The 22,898-nt window shown below is 36.5% G+C and overlaps 2 protein-coding genes across 13 annotated transcripts in view; one reads left to right on the top strand and one right to left on the bottom strand.

Annotated features, from left to right (window-relative positions):
* Window positions 1–22,898, bottom strand: part of LOC125777195 (uncharacterized) — a 282,927-nt gene that overhangs the window by 121,088 nt on the left and 138,941 nt on the right. The window lies entirely within an intron of this gene.
* The window catches only part of LOC105228775 (obscurin), a 369,554-nt gene continuing 349,210 nt past the window's right edge, over window positions 2,555–22,898 (top strand). For 2 of the 10 annotated variants that reach the window (XM_049451173.1, XM_049451167.1), the window contains exon 1: window positions 2,793–3,029. In XM_049451173.1, coding sequence (XP_049307130.1) covers window positions 3,021–3,029 — 9 coding nt within the window. In that variant the 5' untranslated portion in view covers window positions 2,793–3,020. Of the gene's footprint in view, window positions 2,599–2,635; window positions 2,743–2,792; window positions 3,030–22,898 lie in introns of those variants that run through there. The other 8 variants (XM_049451168.1, XM_049451169.1, XM_049451171.1 and 5 more) reach the window with 8 other exon arrangements.

Genomic DNA, 22,898 nt, shown 5'->3' with positions numbered 1-22,898 from the left:
TTGCATTTAAAATTTCCCGATATACATACATACCTACATATATACTTTCTTTAAGGGTATGTAGTATTTGAGTATACACATATGCTATTGAAATGTCACAAACAATAGTTGGAACTTTTATTTAAGCATTGCATACTTTAAAGCACATATTTTGGGTGAGCTGCTTAAATTTGTGATCGCCTTTTAACAGTGTCGCTCAAATATTCTAAGCTTCAGTACCACTGAAAAAAGTTACAAAAAACATACATACAAGTGAAGCTAATAAAAGCGTATTAAAAAGGGTCAACCACAACATTGAGCATGTTTAGCTTTAATCAGATTTAAGGCAATTCAAAAAAAATCTTCCATGCACTCTATACATAGTGATGGAATCGGAGCAGGTCTAAAGTATCCACGTCCACTCAGTATTTGGGTTAGATGGAAGTGTAGGTATCCATGTTGTCAATCAATCCATGAGTGTGTCGAATTAAAACTACGGAACCCATTGCGTTTACTATTAAAGCTCATCGGCTGGAACGCACACAACCTCTATTGGCCATCATTCTTCATAAAGCTTTATAGATTTTGTTTGCTTTACCGGAAGTATACGGCAGGCGCTCCTTTCATTTTAAATTAGAGTCAAATTATACTCCTAAATACTTCAGGAGCGACTGTGAAATAATCTCGTATCCCCCTGTTGTGAGTGATACCCTTTCTTTCCCCTTGTGCCATGAGCTCTAATCTCATGGTAGCAAACCATTGACGCAGACGATTTAAGCTGTATTTAAGTCGAAGGTCATCTAGATATCTTGCCACTGCTGCCACTATGAGGTCATCCGCATATGCGATTGTTTTCACGTTTTTGATTGAAGCATTCTTAACACTCTGTCGGGACTTGCAGTAATCCACTTGAGATAATGTAACTCTGAGTGCCCTCATAGGAGGAGTCGAATAACAATCTCAGGGCTCTATTTGATATACAATCGATTTCAGGCGTCTTGACTTTTGAGTTTTTTAAGTTTTTCCCAATCGCCAATATTTCATCTTTAGTGACTATTTGGACAGACTCTGCAGATTCGTTTCACTAAGCATAGGGAATGGATCCATGGACGGAAATAAAGTTTCGCCGGCTTTCCCCATAAGCAACGAATTTTAGGGTTGCGGAATCTTATTCTTGAACATCGACATACATATGTTTGTACATATTTTGTAAGCAGGGTTCTATGTTTTCTTCTTCTCAAAGTTTTTTTTTTGGTTGTTAAGCATTTTTATATGGCGGCTTTCGTTCTCACAATATTCGTTTTATTCATAACAGTGTAAAATGGATCACATTGGGCGAAAACTTGACCTAGACCTTACATAACTAATATCAGAATTTTCGAACATCTGGCTGACTTTACCCCATATGATTGATGATTGTATATGAGGCGCTTTAATGAAACCCGGGGAATATTTTTTTAGTATGTGGGATGTGAACAATACGTGTTACTAACAAAAATGGATAAAATCGGTTTAATATGTACTACCCAAAACTCCAATATTTTCCTGAAGGAATTTTTCGTACTTTGATTCTTACAAGTTGTAAGAGTATACACCCAAACTTAGCCTTCCTTGGTTTTAAAACTTATAAATCTCCCGACACTCGCTAGTCTTAGGGAGATGCTTGGTATAATATTTCTTGTAAAATTCATGAATGGGTCAGTCTGTAGCCCATCTTTCTTATCTGATATTAATTTTAACGTTACCGCTCGCTCTACCAGGCAGTTTACACCCTTACTTTTAAAATTTTCTAAAACAAATTTTAAGTTAAACGAACCATTCCGCCGAATATAGTATGTCATGATTTCAATTATCATTCTAGCACATTTGATCTAACAGACTCACTCTTTACCATTAAAAAAATTATTTTATCTACTCTTAACAAGTAACATTTAAAAATTATAAACTTTAATTTGGCTGTTGAAATTTTTGTTTCTGTAGCTGAGCAGCTTAAGATCGCAACGCTTAAAACTCTCTTGCCTTTTATGACTCGGCTAATTCCGCTCGTTCGCGGATTGCGCCTCTCGCGTAGGTTGGGCGGGAGGAGCGCAATCGTTGGGTATTATAAAAAGCAGAGGGAATTCATTCCGTCTTCCTGATCGGGATATTGCCATGATATTAGTGGAAAAGATGTCTTAGAGAAAGTGAGGGAGCTTTGTTTAAAATTCCGACCTATAATTACATCAATATATATCACTGGCCTTTAATTCTTTGAAGACGTGAGGTCTTGATGTAAATCTTTATTCGCATCGAAATATATGTAGTTGATACTACTTATAGATACCTTTTTTGCGAGGGAATTAAATGTTTGGATTCAATCCAGTTATTTAGCTTTTTCTTTCTTAGTAACTGGTTGAGATATATGAATATATACATAGCTATTTACTTTTACGTATTTGTATTACATGCACAAAACAAATACAATATGTTCCACGATTTTCTTTCTAAAGTGAAGACAACCTTAAAGTTTGTTGCATCCATACATATGTACACCGAATGAGCTCAATTGTTTAAATTCATTGCGGCTGACTTGGAGAATTAGTGTTCGAGAGGATGTCGAACGAAGTGCATTGAAATTGTGTAAGAGTGAATATTAGCATTGATAAAAGTGTTTGTGTTTTTAAAAATAGATATTAAAAGAAGACATGTATATATGTAAAATCACTGCACCGAGTGCAATTGTCAAAGCGGGAATGTTTTCCTTCGCAGTTAAAAAATAACTCGGTCAGTCGATTTTGCGAGAAGAAATTATATTTCTAGTTATATATACATATATTGTTTTATAAAAATTGCATATAAAAAAATTAAGACAGCTTGACAGACTGAAATTATTGTGAAACAATTTTTGGTAGTTTCTTATTTTAATAGTATAAATAAAATTTTAATGTTTCAAAACATTTTATTATGCAATATTACTATTCATAAACATACAATAATATGTTTTTAGTGGCCTGAGTACATTATTACAAAATTACTTCTTGCTTTACATAAAAACAGAGAAAATGGAAAGTGTAAGTATATAAACTAGAAATATGTTTGATATTGAGCATGCTAAAACGAAAAACATTTTTATAAAATTAAATATTAATCTTTCGCAATCGGTCGCAAATGTTAACCTACATGTGTATCTTCATCTGAAAAATAATATTTGTTTTACAAATATATGTATATACATACATACGTTTATTAAATATAAAAACGGATGTGAAATATATTTCTAAATAAATAACATAAGCTTATACATGTATATGAATAAGTGAGAGTAGGCGAATATTCTCAGGTATGTGTAAGTCCCTGGCCTACGAGATGCTGAAAAATTAAACAGTTTTTTATGTTAAAGACAATCTTATTGTTATTTTTGATTCATACAACTTACAAAATACTTTATCTTTAGCAACATCATTACGCGACATCAGAAAACGCTAATATAATTGTAAAAACGTTAAATTTGTGACTATTTTTGGAAATTTAGTTGAAATTATTAATTATTTACTATATTATGGGGTTGTACTTAAATGTACATTTCTTAATATTAGTGAAGCACTAAAAGGTTTAAGAGCTTTATAAAAAAATTACAGTATTCGCTTGTGAAACGTTTTGCAAAAAGTTTTTATTACTACACTAGCAAATGTATTGAAATACACCAAATTTATGCAATTAGAGGTCTGCCTTTTACCAAATGTCATGTATTACACAGCCACACAAAAATTTGTCCCGCATATCTTACCAAATGTTGATGTTTTCATGTGCAGAGGTTACGAATTTCTTCATCAAAGTAGTGATGTTGCTTTTGTTTAGAAGGTTATTGCTTATCTTATATTTAAAGCAATTAGTTGTTATTAATAAAATTTCTGAAACCTCTATAGTTTTCTATTGGAAGTGAATGGGATGCTGTAAAATCCACGGTAAAGTTGTTTTCTCAAAATGAACTTTAATAGTGATAATGTTAGAAATCGTTTCATGGCGGTGAACGTGGAAGAATATTGAAAGTGCAAAGATGAAATATTTGATGGCCCCCCAATACGGCAATGAAAGATTGTAATTATATGAAGGTTATAACTATTCCGAAAGTTTGTGTTGATAGTCGACGTTTTTGTAGGTAACCTAAAGCACCAAAATATGAAAAAATTGTGAAAAATGCGCTCACAAAAAGTTTATTCAACGAAGAGAAATAAGTATTTGACTTACGCTTATTTTACAATAAAAAAGCAAACAATTCATGTATTTGTTTAGAAGCTACTTCCGTACTTTTTTAAAGAAAAACACAAAAAAAATTAAATTTAATGGGGAAGTATTAAAAATAACATTCTTTGGCATTTATTTCTTGAAGTTGAAAGAGAACTATAGGCCACGGCTACGTCTCAGATGGTCCATCTGTTAAGTCCAATTTTCGATGAATCGTTTGAGCATTTCGACTGGTAACTGCCGAATGACATGAGAGATGTTTCACTACAAGGCTTGAATCGAAACAAGATTGTCCGCATAGAGTTTACATTTTACTTATCCCCACAGAAAAAAGTCTAACGGTGTGATATAATACGATCTTGGTTGCCAATCGACCACACCGAAGTGTTCTTTCAATAAATCTTTTGATTTATGCGATCTGTTGAAAGTGGCGCCGTCTTGTTGAAGCCAAATGTCACCGAGATCACAAGCTTCAGTTTCAAGTATCAGGTAGTTGGTTATCATGGCGCGATAACGGTCGACAATGACGGCATCAATTTTGAAGAACTTTGGGTCGATGACTCCCCCGGCCTCAAACCACACCAAACCGTTGTTTTCCTGGATGAAATGAAAGCTCTTTAATCTGTTCAGGTTTCTCTTAGTCCAAAATTTAGTAATTTTGATTGTTTACATATTCATTGAGCTAGAAATAGAAATCATAGTTGAATAAAATTTGGCTCGAAAACAACGGATCTTCTTTGAACTTTTTAAGAGCCCACAGAGCGAAGCGATGTCGTTTTGAAAGGTCGAGCGACTTCAGTTATGGCACAAGCAGTATTTTGTACGCTTTCAATGCGCCAAGTCGTTCCAAACGTGAGTCCAAGTTTCGGCGAACGAAGCCGAATTGACACTCCAGGGCCTTTGTGTACACATTCAGCCACGGCTGCTTTATATTTTTTTGCTGCGCGATGGTCGTGGTCGAATATTATCCAATAATGATGTGCGATTTGTAAACGTTGTTCAGGCTTTAGTTTTTTTATGATTAAATGCCAAATAAACCTGACAAAACTAACATAACAGCTTGACGGCATGCAGTCGTACACCACATCGCATGATTCGCCAGTACGTGACCAAAACAGCAGGCTCGGCGTATTTTGGGTTTGTTGGAATGTGCCGTACACCCACACATTGGAGCAGATTTGAGTTTCTGATCTGATAGCAGAGTCAGGCTGATTCTTGACTACAAAGCAATTACTTGTCTCTATTTGCTAATCCGGATAAAAGAAGAAACCGTAACACTATACCAATAGCAGCAACACTAAGAACTAAACAACTGTACTGTACAAGCAGCAGAAACAGGCAGCTGTAGCAACAAGTACTGCGCACATATGTAAACATCTCGGTTAAGTCCCCATTTGAAGTTTTTAATAAATACATTTATTAATTTAAAAAATTTACATAAAAGAAACTTACTTTAATTCAATTTATAATGTTCAAACATTTATATAAAAAATGTATTTAAATTTAATTCAATGTGTTTAACTTGCTAAGTCTCTACAACTCTACTCTACTGTTCGAATATTGTTCGAATTGGATATATGTACATATGTACAGTGTCGGACAAAACTCATTAGACTAACTCGAGTCTCACATTTCCGTCATAACTTTTTACACAGATACATTAGAAGAATATTTTTTTTTGCAAAAGAAAGATCGTAAATATTGATACACAAGATTTGGAAAAGAATTTCAACATACAATATGATATGATAAGTTTTGGAAAAAAACAGAAGGAAAGATATACATAATATTTGGGAGAAAATATATATTCTAAATAATGATTACAAGAAAAAGCTCTTTTTACATAATGATTAAAAATCAATATTCGTACAACTTAAAAAGCATATAGATTGCTTCTTTGATATACTTAAATAAAAATTTTTAATAAAAAATATTTAAATTTTTCAAAACCAATATATAGTGAAATGTTAAACGTTGTTTACCAATTGCTTCAACAAAATGCTGCACAGCAGGAAACTAGTATTAGGCAGAAAATAGAAAAAGATCTAAAATACTTACAGCCATTTGAAGGTAATGCAAAAAATTTACCGGTGTTTGTTGAGGCAATTGATAGGGTACTAGCTGATTATGCAGGACAAAAAGAGGTAGCATTCAGAGTAGTTTATGACTTAAAAATTTTAGGATCGGCACAAAATTTTTTAACATTGAATTTTATCCCAGAAAATTGGGATACATGCAAAATAAGATTAAAACAGCAATTTAGGCCAACAAAGAACCACACGACTTTGACTAACGACATCGCTAACCTTAGGGCGGGAAGAAATAATGGATAATATTACCGAATATTGTGCGGTATGATGAAAGAAATATTTTTAGGAATGATTATACAAAGGGTAAAGCAACATGCAGCAGGGACTTTCGCCTATATGGTGCGGAATATAACGACATGGGCAGAGATGACAAATACGATCCAGAATTTATAGGGCTGGACGACGTAAATTTAAACCCTTTACTTTTAGCTTTTTACTTTTTTAGTAATTCAGACCAATTTGCAGAACGCAAGAAATTTTAATAGTTACCGAAATGAATGAGGATAGAGTCATGTGTAAAAGTTCACGCAAGTGAGGAAAGTTCCCTGATCGCCATTCACTTGCGAGTGGCCAGAAACGATTCTTTTACATATGACTCAAGCAGCTCACGACTTCCGGCCTTTGGCCAAGTATCCTCTGGGTAGCCTAAGAACACCCGTTTGAAGGTGAGCTAAAGTGAGAAGGCGAAACATCCCCTGCATAGGGTTGTGCGCTGGGTTAGGGACCCGCCACGTAAAAAACACTCCAATGAAAACGCAACAACAGCCTCGGATGAGAGACCCCCGTTTTGATGACGACCATGGCAAACGAATTAAGGACTACGATTTGAGGGCATGCACCTGGAATGTCCAGTTCCTTAACTGGGAAGGTGCCGCTGCCCAGCTGGTTGATGTCTTCACGAAAATAAAGGCTGATATCACCGCCGTCCAAGAAATGCGATGGACGGGAAAAGGACAGAGACGAGTAAGTCCTTGTGGCATTATAAAAGCCATATAAAGGAGTGCATGTTTGGTGTGGGATCCGTGGTGGGAGAGAGACTCCGTCGCCGAGTACTATCTTTCACTCCGGTGAATGAATGTCTAGCCACAATCCGCATTAAGGCGAGGAAGAGAAGGCCGATGTGACCAAAGATGCCTTTTATGAGTGCTTGGAGCGCACTTATGAGAGATGCCCCCGCCACGATGTCAAAATCGTGCTTGGCGACTTTAACGCCAGGGTGGGCAAAGAAGGTATCTTTGCCACTACGGTCGGTAAATTCAGCCTCCACGAGGAATCATCCCCAAATGGGTTGAGGATGATCGACTTCGCCGGGGCCCGAAATATGGTTATCTGTAGTACTAGATTCCAGCATAAGAAAATTCATCAAGCTACCTGACTGTCTCCGATTCGAAAAACTACCAACCAGATCGATCATGTTGTGATAGACGGAAGACACGTCTCCAGTGTTTTAGATGTGCGTGCGCTCCCAGGTCCTAACATCGACTCGGACCACTATCTTGTTGCAGCCAAGATTCGCACCCGCCTCTGCGCAGCAAAAAACGCACGTCAAAAAACACAAGGAAGGTTCGACGTCGAGAAGTTGCAATCACAACAGACAACCGAACGATTTTCTACTCGGCTTGCACTCCTGCTCTCTGAGAGCACTCGTCAACAACTCGGTATAAGGGAACTTTGGGATGACATTTCAAACTCCTTACGTACAGCTGCAACCGAAACCATTGGTTTTCAGAAAGTGCAAAAGAACAGCTGGTACGAAGAGGAGTACCGTGTCGCCGCGGAGGGAAAACAGGCTGCATACCTCGCAACGTTACGAACGACCACAACACGTGCGGGATAGGATAGATACCGAGAGTTGAAGAGGGAACGGAGACACATTTGCAGACAGAAAAAGAAAGAGGCCGAAATGCGTGAGTACGAACAGCTTAATAAGCTGGCCGACAGGGGTAATGCTCGAAAATTCTACGAAAAAATGCGGCGGCTTAAAGAAGGTTTCAAGACCGGAGCATACCTCCAAAGGTGATCTAGTCACCGATGCCCAGAGCATACTTAAATTATGGAGGGAACATTTCTCAAGCCTGCTGAATGGCAGTGAACGCACAACGGCGGGAGAAGGCGAACCCGATTCCCCAACCGATGACGATGGAGCAGACGTTCCATTACCCGACCACGAAGAAGTTCGAATAGCAATTGCCCGCCTGAAGAACAACAAAGCGGCGGGGGCCTTGCCGGCCGAGCTATTCAGACATGGCGGCGAAGAACTGATAAGGAGCATGCATCAGCTTCATTGTAAAATATGGTCGGATGAAAGCATGCCGAACGATTAGAATTTAAGTGTGCTATGCCCAATCCATAAAAAAGGAGACCCCACAATCTGCGAAAACTACCGTGGGATTAGCCTCCTCAACATCGCATATAAGGTTCTATCGAGCGTATTGTGTGAAAGATTAAAGCCCACAGTCAACAAACTGATTGGACCTTATTAGTGTGGCTTTAGACCTGGAAAATCAACAACCGACTAGATATTCACCATGCGCTAAATCTTGGAAAAGACTCGTGAAAGGAGAATCGACACACACCACCTCTTTGTCGATTTCAAAGCTGCTTTCGACAGCACGAAAAGGAGCTGCCTTTATGCCGCGATGTCTGAATTTGGTATCCCCGCAAAACTAATACGGCTGTGTAAGCTGACGTTGAGCAATACCAAAAGCTCCGTCAGAATCGGGAAGGACCTCTCCGAGCCGTTCGATACCAAATGAAGTTTCAGACAAGGCGATTCCCTATCGTGCGACTTTTTCAAACTGCTTCTGGAGAAAATAGTTCGAGCGCCGTTAGTTCTGCTTTCTCCAGACTGAACAAGGAAGCAACGCAAATGGGTCTGGCAGTGAACGAGGGCAAGACGAAATATCTCCTGTCATCAAACAAACAGTCGTCGCACTCGCGACTTGGCTCTCACGTCACTGTTGACGGTCATAACTTTGAAGTTGTAGATAATTTCGTCTATTTAGGAACCAGCATTAACACCACCAACAATGTCAGCCTGGAAACCCAACGCAGGATTACTCTTGCCAACAGGTGCTACTTCGGACTGAGTAGGCAATTGAAAAGTAAAGTCCTCTCTCGACGAAAAGAAGCCAAACTCTATAAGTCCCGTTCTGCTATACGGTGCAGAGGCTTGGACGATGACAACAACCGATGAGTCGACACATTGCATTGGCCACGGCGAATATCGCATTCGATGGAACGATGAGCTTTACGAGATATATGACGACATTGACATAGTTCAGTCAATTAAAAGACAGCGGCTACGCTGGCTAGATCATGTTGTCCGGATGGATGAAAACACTCCAGCTCTGAAAGTATTCGACGCAGTACCCGCCGCAGGAAACAGAGGAAGAGGAAGACCTTCACTCCGTTGGAAGGACCAAGTGGAAAAGGACCTGGCTTCGCTTGGAATATCCAATTGGCGCCACGTAGCGAAGAGAAGAAACGACTGGCGCGCTGTGTTGACTCGGCTATAATCGCGTAAGCGGTGTCTACGCCAGTAAAGAAGAACAAGAAATGAAAATAATCAAAGAATAAACAACTTTAGGAGACAATGTATTAGCGAGCAAAACAATGATCGTTACTATTTACAAAATAATCCACAGAGACATACTAATTATCGGACAGAAAATTCAGGCCAATATGCAAATCAATATCGTATTATGAACGATTACGGTAATTCTGCAAAACACAATATACAGAACAGCACTCGGCAAACTAAACGTTCAAATGGCCCAACGCCTATGGATATTGATGCTGTGAGCAGAACAGAGGAAACGAATAACAACGAGGAAAAGGCTAATTCGTAAGCCTCGGAAAATCAAAATAAAATTTTAATTTCATTTACTCTGTTCAATAAAAAATGGTGTTAATTGGTAGACCCAGGCTCTACCATAAGTATTATGAAAAAATTACGCTTCGAACATTATAATTTACCGGTTCTAGAAAAAAATAAAACAATAATTAGTGCACTGAATGGTGAAATAAGAGCGTCTAACGAAAGAGTTAAGACACCGCCCACTAGAATTTAAATGTTAGGATGAGATGGTTGAAAATAGACTTTGAAAAACCGTACGAACTTCTATTAGGAAATGATTTTATTTTTAAAAACTTTAAAATTATTGATATAGAAAAAATTAATATCACTTTTAAAAATGGAGCAATGATTCCTTTCCATATGAAAACTGTTCAGGAACAGGTTTATTCAGTAAATGAACAAAAAAATATTGCATTTGATCATGTAAAATCAGATGAAAAAAACAAGATTGAAATTCTATTAAACCAATTCTACAAATTATTTTACAAAGAGGGGGATAGTATCCTCAACACAAAAATTGCGGTACATGAGATGAAGGCAACAACCAACCAGCAAATAAATTCAATAATCTGTAGTCAATAGTCCAAAACACGAAGAAGATGTAAGAAAGCAAATTTCTGAGTTAGAAAGTCAGGGAATAATATGAAAAAGTAGGAGCAGGTATAACTCATCTACGAGTATTTTAAAGAAAATGGAAAATGGAAACGGTTCAAATATTCAAAAATGTAGATTAGTGGTTGACTATAGGAGAATTAACTAACTGACTGTCGATGATAAATACTCTCTGCCAAATATTGATGGGATTTTGGATAAATTGGGCAAAGCACAGTACTTTAGCACCATTGATTTAGCCAAACGTTACCACCGAATATTAATGGCAGAAAGGGACATCGAAAAAACAGCTTTCGTTAATCCGGCAGGACTGTATGAGTACGACCGTATGCCTTTTAGGCTTAAAAATGCCCCAGTCACGTTCCAAAGGATGATGAATGAGATTATAAGAGAATTCATAAACAAAATTTGTGTTGTCTATCTGGATAATATTTTGGTCTTTTCCATGTCCTTGGAAGAGCATATTCTATAACTTGAAAAAATGTTCGCGGTTTTAGCGAATCACAATTTAAAAATTCAAGCAGAGAGACAACCTAAAAGTTTTTTGGGAGCTACAGGGTATTATAGGAAATTTATTAAAGATTATTCGAAAGTAGCACATCCCATAATAAAGTACTTGAAAAAAGCTTATAAAATAAATTCAAGAGATCCGCAGTACATAGCTTTGAAAATTTAAAAACATTCATTTCATCACATCCAATTTTAAAATCCCCTGAATATTATAAACAGTTTACTATCACAACTGATCCAAGTGATTGCGCAATGGGAGCAGTGCTTTCTCAACAAGGTCAGCCAGTGTATTACATTTCCAGAATAAATATTAAATAACTATGAACAGAAATATGCTACAACAGATACAGAATTTCTTGCCATTACATATTCAATAATCTATTTCAGGCCGTATATTTATGGCACAAAACTTAAAATTATTACCGATCATAGTCCAATAATATGTCTAGTTAAATATAAAGGAAAGGATTTTTCCCAACCCCATCAGAGGTGGTTATTGAAATTACAGGAATACAATTTTGAAACGGAATACTTAAATTGAAAAAAAATAATGTTGTAGCTAATTTTTTGAGTCGAATTGAGAACTCACCAAAAATAATGAATCCAACCTAGAATTGTCAGACACAACTAATTCAACAGATGAAGAATTGCTTGAGCATTTTCCAATTAAAAAAGTTGTAAATATGTAAATACAAAACTCAAATTATATTTACATATAGCCTTAAGCTCAGATGCAATGACTCCATGGAAGAAAAATTATTGAAATAAGCTCAATAGAAAAAGAAGAAGAGAACAAGGAAATATTAAAAAGACATATTAAAGGAAACGGAATAGTGGGAATATTTTCCGAAGTATCCGAAGCGGATTACCATAAAATGCAGAAACTACTAATTGAAGTCTTTGCTTAAGATACAAATTTAAAATTTGTAAAATGCACAAAAAGAGCCTCAGAAATAGAAGAAGAAGAGGAATAACATAAGCAAATATCACTTTACCATTCAAAATAATCTATGCATAGTGGTATAAACGAAACGTATAATTGACTGAAAGATAAAACATATTTTACTACTAATAAACAACTGACAAAAATGCCAACAAGTCAAATACGATAGGAATCCAATAAAACCACCAAATTTCAATCAACAGAAACTCCTGAAAATAAAAATGAAATAGTGCACATTGATATTTTTCATTTCAAAAAACAATCCTTTATAACAGTATTAGATAAACTTACAAAATTTGCGGCAGTCTATAAAATAACAGATAATAAAAACTGGTCCGGAAAGAAAACAATTTTGATTGAACAATTTTCAAAATTCGGTAAACCTAAAAAGGTCGTTATGGATAAATAATTCAAGGCAGAACAGCTATTGGCATCCTTCGGGATGAAGGCATACAGGTTCATCTCACAAATAGCCACACGGGAAATGCGGACGTTGAAAGATTGCACTCAACCCTGTTGGAAAAACTAACATGAATTGAGGACCCTGATCTTTCAACAGAGATGAGAATGCAGGTCGTTGTAGGAAATTATAACGATCGATAACAGTCTACCATCAAATGCACACCGAGAGTGGCTAGAGACAACATTTTGAGGGAGCGGATACAAATGTTTAAAATAAAGACGATAAACAAAAGAAACAAGAAACAAGGGAGGAATATGTAGAAACAAGGGAAGCAGGATCGATAAAAAATTGTAAAAAACATATTTCCGAACCAGGAACTTGCAAAACATTCATGTAGCAAACATAAAAACGCCACTTAAATAAGATAGAGTAGGTATGGAAGAGGAAGATGATAGGTTAAGCACAATAGTGCATAATGGTAGTGTATTTGAAAGTGTTAATCCATGAGTCAACATATTTTCAGACCATGTGGATAATAATGTTTTTGATGACCGCCATGAAATTTGGTACAGCAGGTACAGGTGTCACCGATACTTCAAGAAGCAGGATACACCATGATCCAACTCGACGAAGTAGATCGTTGGCGAAGTAAATACAATATTATATACATATAATCAAACCAAAAGAGATAATGAAGATTAAAGAAAATATTATAGAAAGTAATATACCTATAAATAACAAAGAACTACTTTTGATGAAGTAGAAATTATAATGTTAAAATTAAGATAAATTACCCCCAGAGAGGAAAATAGGAGGAAGAGAGACTCATTAAGGCACAACTTACAAATGGTAATTTGGTATAATGGACGTTGAAGACATCCAAGATATAGAAGAACATCTAAAGATATAGAAAAAAATAGTCACAATGAGATAATCAATTTAAATAAATAAATTTCGATAAATAACCTTTTTAATAGTAGTCTGTCTCAATTAAAGAGTATAATAGAAAAAGACAGGAGCAAGTATTGAACTCATTGCACCAGGTACAAACAGAACTGTGAAATAAAATAACGAAATATATTTTCTTTAATGAACAGTTGATTAAATTAGGGTACTTAGAGGAAAAAATTAAAGAAATACAAAGCAATATAGCAGCAGCAAACCTTATACACGCAGCAATATTAACAAAAGATGGAAAAGATTTTTATAAGCTAAATCTTGCAAAAGAAGGAGTTCTGACTTACAAAAATTAGTCAGTCATACTTGCAATGAAGGTACCAAGAACATATTTATCTACCGATTTAAAGTTAATCACACCAATGCCAAACAGAAATAATTTGGAAATAGATCAAGAAGATTAAATGAGTGTAACAAACAATAGAAAGCATTATATACATACACATATAAAAAAATACGTTATCCCAAAAATTAAAGCTAAGTAAGAATTGAATCTTTTTTCATGATGGTGAATTTAAGTACTACAACAAGACAAAAATTCAAGAAATAAGTGAAGGCACTTTAATTATAAAATGCACATAATTTGAGTTTTATTCAGAATTGTGACAAAAGCAACTTTATATTGCAAAATAACTATATGATAAATTTGGCAAAGTCTGAAATAAAAATTAATCAAGAAAATTTTTAGTAATAACAAAACCAAAATTATTGATAAACTTATACTCGTACATCCTGTTAAAATCTTGAACCATAAGTGCCTCGGTAATTATAATAATATTAATAAGTATAATTATTGTTATTCTCTGCTTATGTAAAAAAAAATAGAAGTTTTAAAATTATAAATAAAGGAAGTCAGGAGACTTCTCAGAGTGGCTCTGGGAGAGTTACATCTCAAGTTATATCAATTTACACCATGCAGTTGTGCACCACATCGCATGATCCGCCAGTGCGTGACCAAAACAGCAGACTCGGCATATTTTGAGCTTGTTGGAATTTCCAGAACACCCACACATTGGAGCAGACTTCAGTTTCTGATCTGATTGCAGAGCCAGTCTGATTCTTGACTCCAAAGCAATCACTTGTTTTTTGTTTTTGTTAATCCGGATAAGAGAAGAAACCGTAACTCGCGTGATCTGTCAAAAATGGGCTATTGAAAAAAAGTACATCTATTTGGATATATACTATATGAATAGAAACGTAATATAAATAGCATGCAGCATGGCATTAAGTTTCTTCTTTTATGCGGAGAATTATTTTGTTTCCTTCACTTTAAAATATACCACACATATTCTTGAGCACATTTTGTCATTCCAATTGGAGCACAAAACATTGGTAGGTTGCTTCCATGAGTTGTTTTGCCAAGCAGCAAGTATTCAGTATTTTATTTTACTTAATTAAAAAAGTATTGTTTTTGTTTGAAATTTGTTTACTTGTTTAGTTTTTGAATAAATGTAAGAGTTAAATGAATTATAATTTATATATGAATAATATACATATATATAAAATAAAGAAAATCTAAATGACATACAATATGAATACACTTTGGTGCTGACACATTATTAAAAGTGTAAGTGTATACCGTGACAAAACTAAGAAAGAAATGTAAATGTATGTGGTGCATTCCACTGTTACGTACAGACAAGTTCAACTAATTTTACGGTTTATATTACATATAGCACTTAATTGTTTTATCAGATATATATATTTTTTCTCTAATTTAATAGATTATATACTAGTCTTTAATAGTGCGAAGAAACATTTAAAAAAAGTCATGAAATACTGAAGAAAAATGCAAATAACCCACGTCACGTACGGGACACATCAAGTCAACCAACATTCGAAATCGTTAGAGTTTTATTCAGATTTCAGCGAATATATTACAGGTGCACAAAAAGTGTCTTCGAAGGAAATTATAACTAAGAATCAAGCTTGCTACTAGCGAAAAAAAATATTAATTAAAACACATATTTATAATTCAAAAACATTTTTTTATATTTGTCACGTACAGACAAGTCGCGTCACGTACGGGACATAGTTCAACTTAAATCTATAATATATGTAAACATCAATATGTAAATACAGTTTTGTCTTGGGAAAGGCAATGTTTTCTGCACTCCACAACTTTCTCGACAGTTTTAATAAAATGGAAGTTGGAAATTCCAGTTATCGCTTTGGCATTGTCCCACGGCGATGCCCTTTTAATCCTTTCATAAATTTCAGAGGATGGCACATAAATCACACGGGTTTTTGTGACTAATTGAGAAGCTAAATCAGAAAAGTCCTTGGCTAATTGGACAACAACATGTTCATTTTGGCTCATCATTTTCTCTCTTACAAGTCTTTTCATATTTCCACCAACTCCGTCTATCACACCTTTTCCATGCGATGTAGCAAAATATTTCCAATAAAAGGGCCTTTTGTACTTTTCGCTCAACATTAATGTTAGTTTAACCATATAGCGGTTCTTAAATTCCGATGAAGGGCCGTCACTCCAAATAATTTCCGCTGAAGGTAAGTCTTAATTTTCTTTATGCATCAAGTCAAACAACTTAGTGATGAAAACAAAAACTGTATCCTTGTCTTTCGAATTTGCATCTGAGCATATAAGATATGTTTGGCAATTGCCTTTGTAAAAACTTGCAGCAGTAAATAAAAGAACACTTGTTCGTGACCAGAGTGCGCTTTGAACTTCATTCTGGTATTCACAGCCAAAAGACATCGCAAAATCAACTTGAAGGATTCGCACATTTTCATTGCGTTGGTCTTTTTGAAATTCACCGGCTTGAACTCGTTTTAAATTAACATGCTTCATCATAATATGGATAGAATCAATCAATTTTTCTTTAAGTTCACCTGAACTTGTTTCGTGGTTTACTAAACGTAGTTTATTTTCTGAGTTTTTTTCCCATTCTTTCCATACACAGATTGTACTTAAATCCATAGAAATTAATATTTTTTTCCATCAGAACAAGTATCACATTCATTTTTCCAGCACTTCGAATCCAAAGAAGGATCACATAAAATCATAGTCCACCAGTCGTTACAATAATTTTGTTTCAAACCTTTCAATTTGAACATAAAATTTTCATGAGTTAAACATTTGCATTGGTCTGAAGGTGTGTCTTTCATTAGCAAAACGGTTTTTGGTCTTAGACTACAAAATTTTGAAAATCCAATTTCGATATTAGGAAAAAATTCTTTAAAAATACAAAAGGCTTCTCGTGGGTATAAAGTCAAATAATGCTTTTGACACTTCTTCTTAATGCCGTTTTCCCAAACCACGATGAAATCATTTGCGTCTGAGCAGGTATACACAATATCCGGACGATAGTAAAATGCTTTCACATCGTCAGTATGTGATCAGTAGGAATTTTAAGTTCAACCCGCTTTTTTGCCCTTTGCAATCTCTTCTTATCCCTTTCCTTAAGGAAAATTGCTTTTAACTCACCTTGAGAAAGATTTCCTGCTTTTCGTTTACGAAGCTCACGCAATCTTTTAGTCTCATTAGCGGTAAAGTTTGGATCTTTCTCTTTTTGCTTTTCTCGAAATTTTCGCATGCAGCTAGCACTGGTTGATGGTTGCTGGTCGCTCAGTTTTGCGTTATTGCGATTTGCAGTACAAAAAAGGGCTTTGTTTATTACAAACGCCAGTAAAAGTTGAAGATGTCAGATAACTTATTCTTTGGCGTCACGTACAGACACTTTATTATCAGCAAGAATATATTGTAAGCAAAGCGATTTCAAACAAAATTGTTTCACCAGTTTTTAGATCGCTAAAAGTTAGCTGTTAACAGAAAAATTCAATTTGTATAGTCGACTTGTTTTACAATTATTAATAGAAAAAGGAATTAAGCGTCACGTATGGGACATCAAAACTTATCTTTCCGTTATGATTAATTTCTTATCAAAAAAACACTTAACCCAAAAAAATTAGTATGCAATTAAATACAGCGGACCATACACTATAACTAAGAACAGAAATCTAGTTTCTATCTGATAAACAATAGCGGCAGCGACCTCGCAAAAAGTTGTGTAAAGACTAATGAAAAAATCCGACTTGTTGTTACTCTCAATAAATAACGGTATTTGCAAAATATGAGACATACTCACTACAACTTTTGTAAATTATTTTAGACGAGAACATAATCTCACTATGTACGTGCAATAATATATAAAAAATGCATATTTGTAAAACAGTTCAGAGTTCCACTTTTTCATGGAATGCTTCATGTATGTAAAGTTAAATGAACATTTCTTGATTGTGTGTTAAGTTCAAATAAGGAGCTATTGGTGTTTATTTGAAACTTCATGCTGGCACAGATTCTTTTTATCGAAAATTATAATGGAAGAGCATCCATCGCACAATTTGGTCATTTACATATGAACATATATCTATATAGTTAGTATTGCGAATGAATAAATAAACAAACAAAACAAAATTCGAAGGATTAACGAATTAATTTTTAAAAAGACACATATCGCTCATTTGCTGCAAGACCGGCATAAATCAAAAAACGTGATTTTTGAGTTAATGCTGCAGAATTGTTCGTTATATCATACTTCATGCTGAGTGAAAAATTCATATGAATACCTCTTATATGCTCCGCTTGAGAAGAGTTGTAAGGTTGGAGTCACCGTGTAAGGTTGTAGTCAGTTGAAAACTTTAAACGAGTTTTCTGGAGAATCGATTTTTTTGACTTATGCCGGTCTTGCAGCAAATGAGCGATATGTACTTCTGAAAAAATCTTCTTAATTTAATGGTTGAAGAAGCCGCTTCGGCAATATTGCGATTCTTATGGCGTCGCGATTTGATCGTATGGTTTGATAGAGGATGTACTTAAAATTAAGAAATGTATATTGATATACCCTCCTCAGACTTATAGTTTTCGAGATAATGGTATTTAAAGCTCAAAAATTTGTAAAAGTAATGCTCGTTATTTCACAATGTTTAACCTACTTTTCATATTTTTCAATTAATGTATATGTATTTTTAATCACACTGTACACATTGAAATATTTCCAATTTACATACTACACTTATTGTGTATCTATATACTCGTATATAAAATAAAGTTGTGTTAGTTACACCATTTATAACTCAAGAACGGCTGAACTGATTGGCTGAAAATTGGTTCAGAACCAGGGTAAGGACATAGGCTACTTTTCATCTCTTTATGTCAAAATTCAAAACAACTTAAAAATACATGTTTGTGAGAATCATTTGAATATAGGCGTACAATTTTAAATAGATTCTTCCTCAAAAATAATAATCACTGTCGATTGGACTCCAGTGGGAAATGATGGAGCTATGTTTCTATTGTCACACACCGACGCAAAAATTCAGTTTTATTCCGATTAAAGAGCACTCAAACACTTCCCAGAATCACTTATTCGTTGTTTATGTTAGATTATGAACTTGCGAGGCACCTACTTTGCACAGAGCTTTCCCCTCTTTAGGGCATCGTTGCCCTCGGTGCTCATTTCGCCTGTTTCCAGCTTAACAAATATCTTTTCAGCGGTGGATTTCCCTGAGTCCAAATTCAACAGTATTTTCCCCCAAAAAGCAATGCTTTATTAACACACGAAATGCTTTATGATCCATTTTTTTGTAAACTAACACAAGTTGCCTTACAAAAATGATATATCTCATTAACTAATAGTTATAATCCAACTAATAGAAATCATATAGATGATAGTATTAGTTAGTATTAACTATATATCACCCACAGTGAAGCGGGGACGGGTTTTTAATAAATAAATATACTTTAAAAACTACATTTATGATAAATTTATGATAAAAATAAAAAAAAAGTGTTGCCATACTTTGTGTCCTTAAAAAATAATCAAAATTTTTTCTGTCTCATCTTTAGAGATATAAAGCGACAATGGTTCAAAATGAACTCTTATTTCATACATATGAATTATATATTACATATTGTAATGGGGTTTCGTCCATAGCTGAGGTATGCTCAGCCGCTCCAGGGTCAGCCTTGGGACCCACGAACCCTTAGCAAAGAAAAGTGTTTACTCTCGTAAAGATGTATCCACACCCCCTTATGCGGACAGCCAGACCAGCGTGTATTTATACAGCGAGTCAGATGGAAGCGATCGAAATCGGCGGGCGAGGCGTTGGCGCTTGTTGAAGTTGGCACGGTGATTTATACGGCAAGTCAGATGGAAGCGAGCGAAATTGGCGTGCCAGGCGTTGACGCTTGTTGAAGTTGGCACGGTGATTTATACGGCGATGATGGTCCTTTGGCTTCAGGTGAGGAGTAGTTACTCCCAGACGCGGTTGACTGTAGAATACAGGGCAGTATTTTCCCGGCTCCTCTGCGAAGGAGAAATATAATTAAATAACGACTGAACTCGTTGACCTCCGGTTAGCAACTCTAACAGCACTATCTCTAGCCTGTACTTATATGCGAGTCGCCTGTTAATCGCGTTAGTTTGGTAACGGTGCACTACGGTGTGCCAGCAGCGGTACTGACGCTGTTCGAGGCAGCGCAGCTGTGACTGATATATTAACGGTGCACTAGTGTGCAGGCAGCGGTAGTGACGCTGCTCGAGGCAGCACAGCTGTGATGTCGCTGTATCACAACATAACTACGGTCGACCCATTGCGCGCACCGATATCAAACCGAGTCGGTGTGATATCGTTTCGACGCAACGACTACGAAAACGAACACATCGGCAGAGTCATTGCGAGCACTGGTATTACACCGATGTGGTGTAATACCTTTTCAATGCAATGCCTGCGAAGACTAAAAATATCAATTGAGCAGAGGCATTGCGAGCACTGGTATTACACCGATTTGGTGTAATACCTTTTTAACGCAACGCCTGCGAAAACCTGGAGCAGAGCCATTGCAAGCACTGATAACACAATGATTGGTGTGTTACCTTTTCAATGCAATGTCTGCGAAGACTAACAACATCAATTGATCAGAGCCATTGCGAGCACTGGCATTACACCGAGGTGTGATGCCTTTTCAACGCAATGCCTTCGAATCCCATCAAAACACTTAATTCTACTGTATATATGGCAGAGCCATTGCGAGCACTGGTATCACACCGAGGTGTAATACCTTTTCAACGCAATGCCTGCAAAACACCTAATTCTACTGCATATAAGGCAGAGTCATTGCGAGCACTGGCAACACACCGAGGTGTAATGTCTTTTCAACGCAATGTCTACCACAACTAGCTACTTCACTTACCACTGCCTTTTGCTGCTGACTGCTGGGCGACCGTCCTCGCTGGCGAGCTGGAAGAAATGATCGCATTCGGTTTCCGGTTGCCAACCATATGGTTATGAACCTAGGATGTAATTTGGGGGAGAAGGAGGAAGATTCAGTTGTGAGCGGTAGTGGCCCTCAAAAGAATCTGACGCTAATAAGCGAAGCTCGAGTTTTTGGTTAGGTGGGAGCGGAAGGATTTGTTAGGATGCTTGGCCTTCTGAAACGGTCGGTTTTCTTGCACCTGAGAGTGGCAAGACAGTTGATGCTGGGGTTTGCGTGGGATGCTACTGTCGCCCGGAGATTTGCAGCGTAAGAAATAGCTGCCGATTGAATGGAAGGAAGATTTGTTTCCTCTAGGATCTGTTTGTTTCTAACATACCAAGGAAAACTGAGAGCTGATCTTAGTAGACGCATGTATGTGGATTGAAGCCTTGACAGTTGTCTGGGTGAGGCAGAGCCCCAAATAGGGATGGCGTATGAGCAGATGCTTCTAATGATGGCATTAAAAGCTCGTTTTTTGGTGCTTGGGGAAACCTTTTTATTGGTAAAAAATGGTTTTAATGAGCTGAAGGCGCCATTGGCTTTACCTCGATTTGCTGTGATTTGTTTCGTCCAGGTTAGCCGCCTGTCGAAGACAACACCGAGGTATTTCGCGGAGGGGCTCCATTTGATGGGGAACCTGTTTACCAAGATTTTTGGTGGAATTCGTTTCCTCCGTGAAAAGAAGATTGCCTCTGATTTGGTTGTGTTGATATCGAATCTCCATATCCAGTACCAGTCAAGGACAGTGGGGATGAATTTGTTGAGGGTGGATGTGCTGAAGTTAATTGTACGGGAGGCGTATAAGAAGGCAACATCATCCGAAATGGGCTGTGAGAATTTTCTCCTCGGTTGGGATGTCGTAACAGTAAATGTTGAACAGCACTGGGGAGAGTTTGGAGCCCTGAGGGACTCCTGCCGTGATCGGGTGAGCTTCATAGAGCTCACTATTCACCCGAGCAGTGATTTTCCGGTCAGACAGGAAAGATTTTACTAAGTCAATGAGGTAATGTGGGAAGTTTAGCTTTATAAGCTTATAAATAAGCCCATCATGCCAGACCCGATCGAATGCTTGTTTGCAGTCAAGCAGGAGCATAGGAATGTGTCTTCCTTTGTTGAGGTTGTTAGCAACAAATTCGGAGACCCGCAGAAGTTGGTGTGCGGTGCCATGTTGCTTTCGAAACCCATGTTGGAAGTCGGGAAGAGATCACATTCGGTGTGAAGTGCTTGCTTATATAGCAGCATAGCGCAGCTTTCGTCAGTGTAGTGAGGTAAGTTGTGTGCGTAGCTTTGGTCAATGCGGTGAGATGAAGTTTAGTACATGCAGGATAATTCTAGTATGGTGGAAAGCTCTATGTTGAGGTATGATGAGGGTAAATGATGTACAGTGTTGAGGTAAATTATTGTAAGGTGGTACAGAATATTATAGTTTTATTCACGTATATAACCCTATATCTTTCACATAAAACTAAACGAGCTAGATATAGGGTTATATACATATATATGAATAATCAGGGCGACGAGAAAAGTTGAAATTCGCTTGACTGCCTGTCTGTCCGTCCGTTCAAGCTGCAACTTAAGTAAAAATTGAGATATTGATGAAACTTGGTATGCACGTTCTTTAGTACAAAAAAATCGAGTTCGTAGATGGGCGTAATCGGGCCACAGCCACGCCCACAAATCGCCTTTGACCGAAAACATATGTATAAAGTGCCATAACTAAGCATTAAATTAAGATATAAAGCTGTAGTGTAAAATTTTGGAAAAGTGAGCGTGGTCCCGCTTAATGTGCATATCTCCTAAACTGCTTATGCTACAACAACTAAATTCGCCCAGCGCAAATACATATATACAAAAACTTCTACCTATAGTGTGAAAATGGACAAAATCGAATGATCGGGCCAATACTTCCCTTAGTCCCATATATCTAATATGAAGATAATCGAACTTCAGGGCGACTTTTTACCCTATATATCGGACAATATATGAGTTATCTTAATAAAAATGAGCTCATAACAGTGTATCTTTGTGCCAAAAATAAATAA

Source organism: Bactrocera dorsalis, chromosome 3 (genome assembly GCF_023373825.1).
Source record: "Bactrocera dorsalis isolate Fly_Bdor chromosome 3, ASM2337382v1, whole genome shotgun sequence".
Taxonomy (NCBI): domain Eukaryota; kingdom Metazoa; phylum Arthropoda; class Insecta; order Diptera; family Tephritidae; genus Bactrocera; species Bactrocera dorsalis.
The sequence above is the reverse complement of the archived record's forward strand: the minus strand, read 5'-3'. Positions and strand labels throughout refer to the sequence as shown.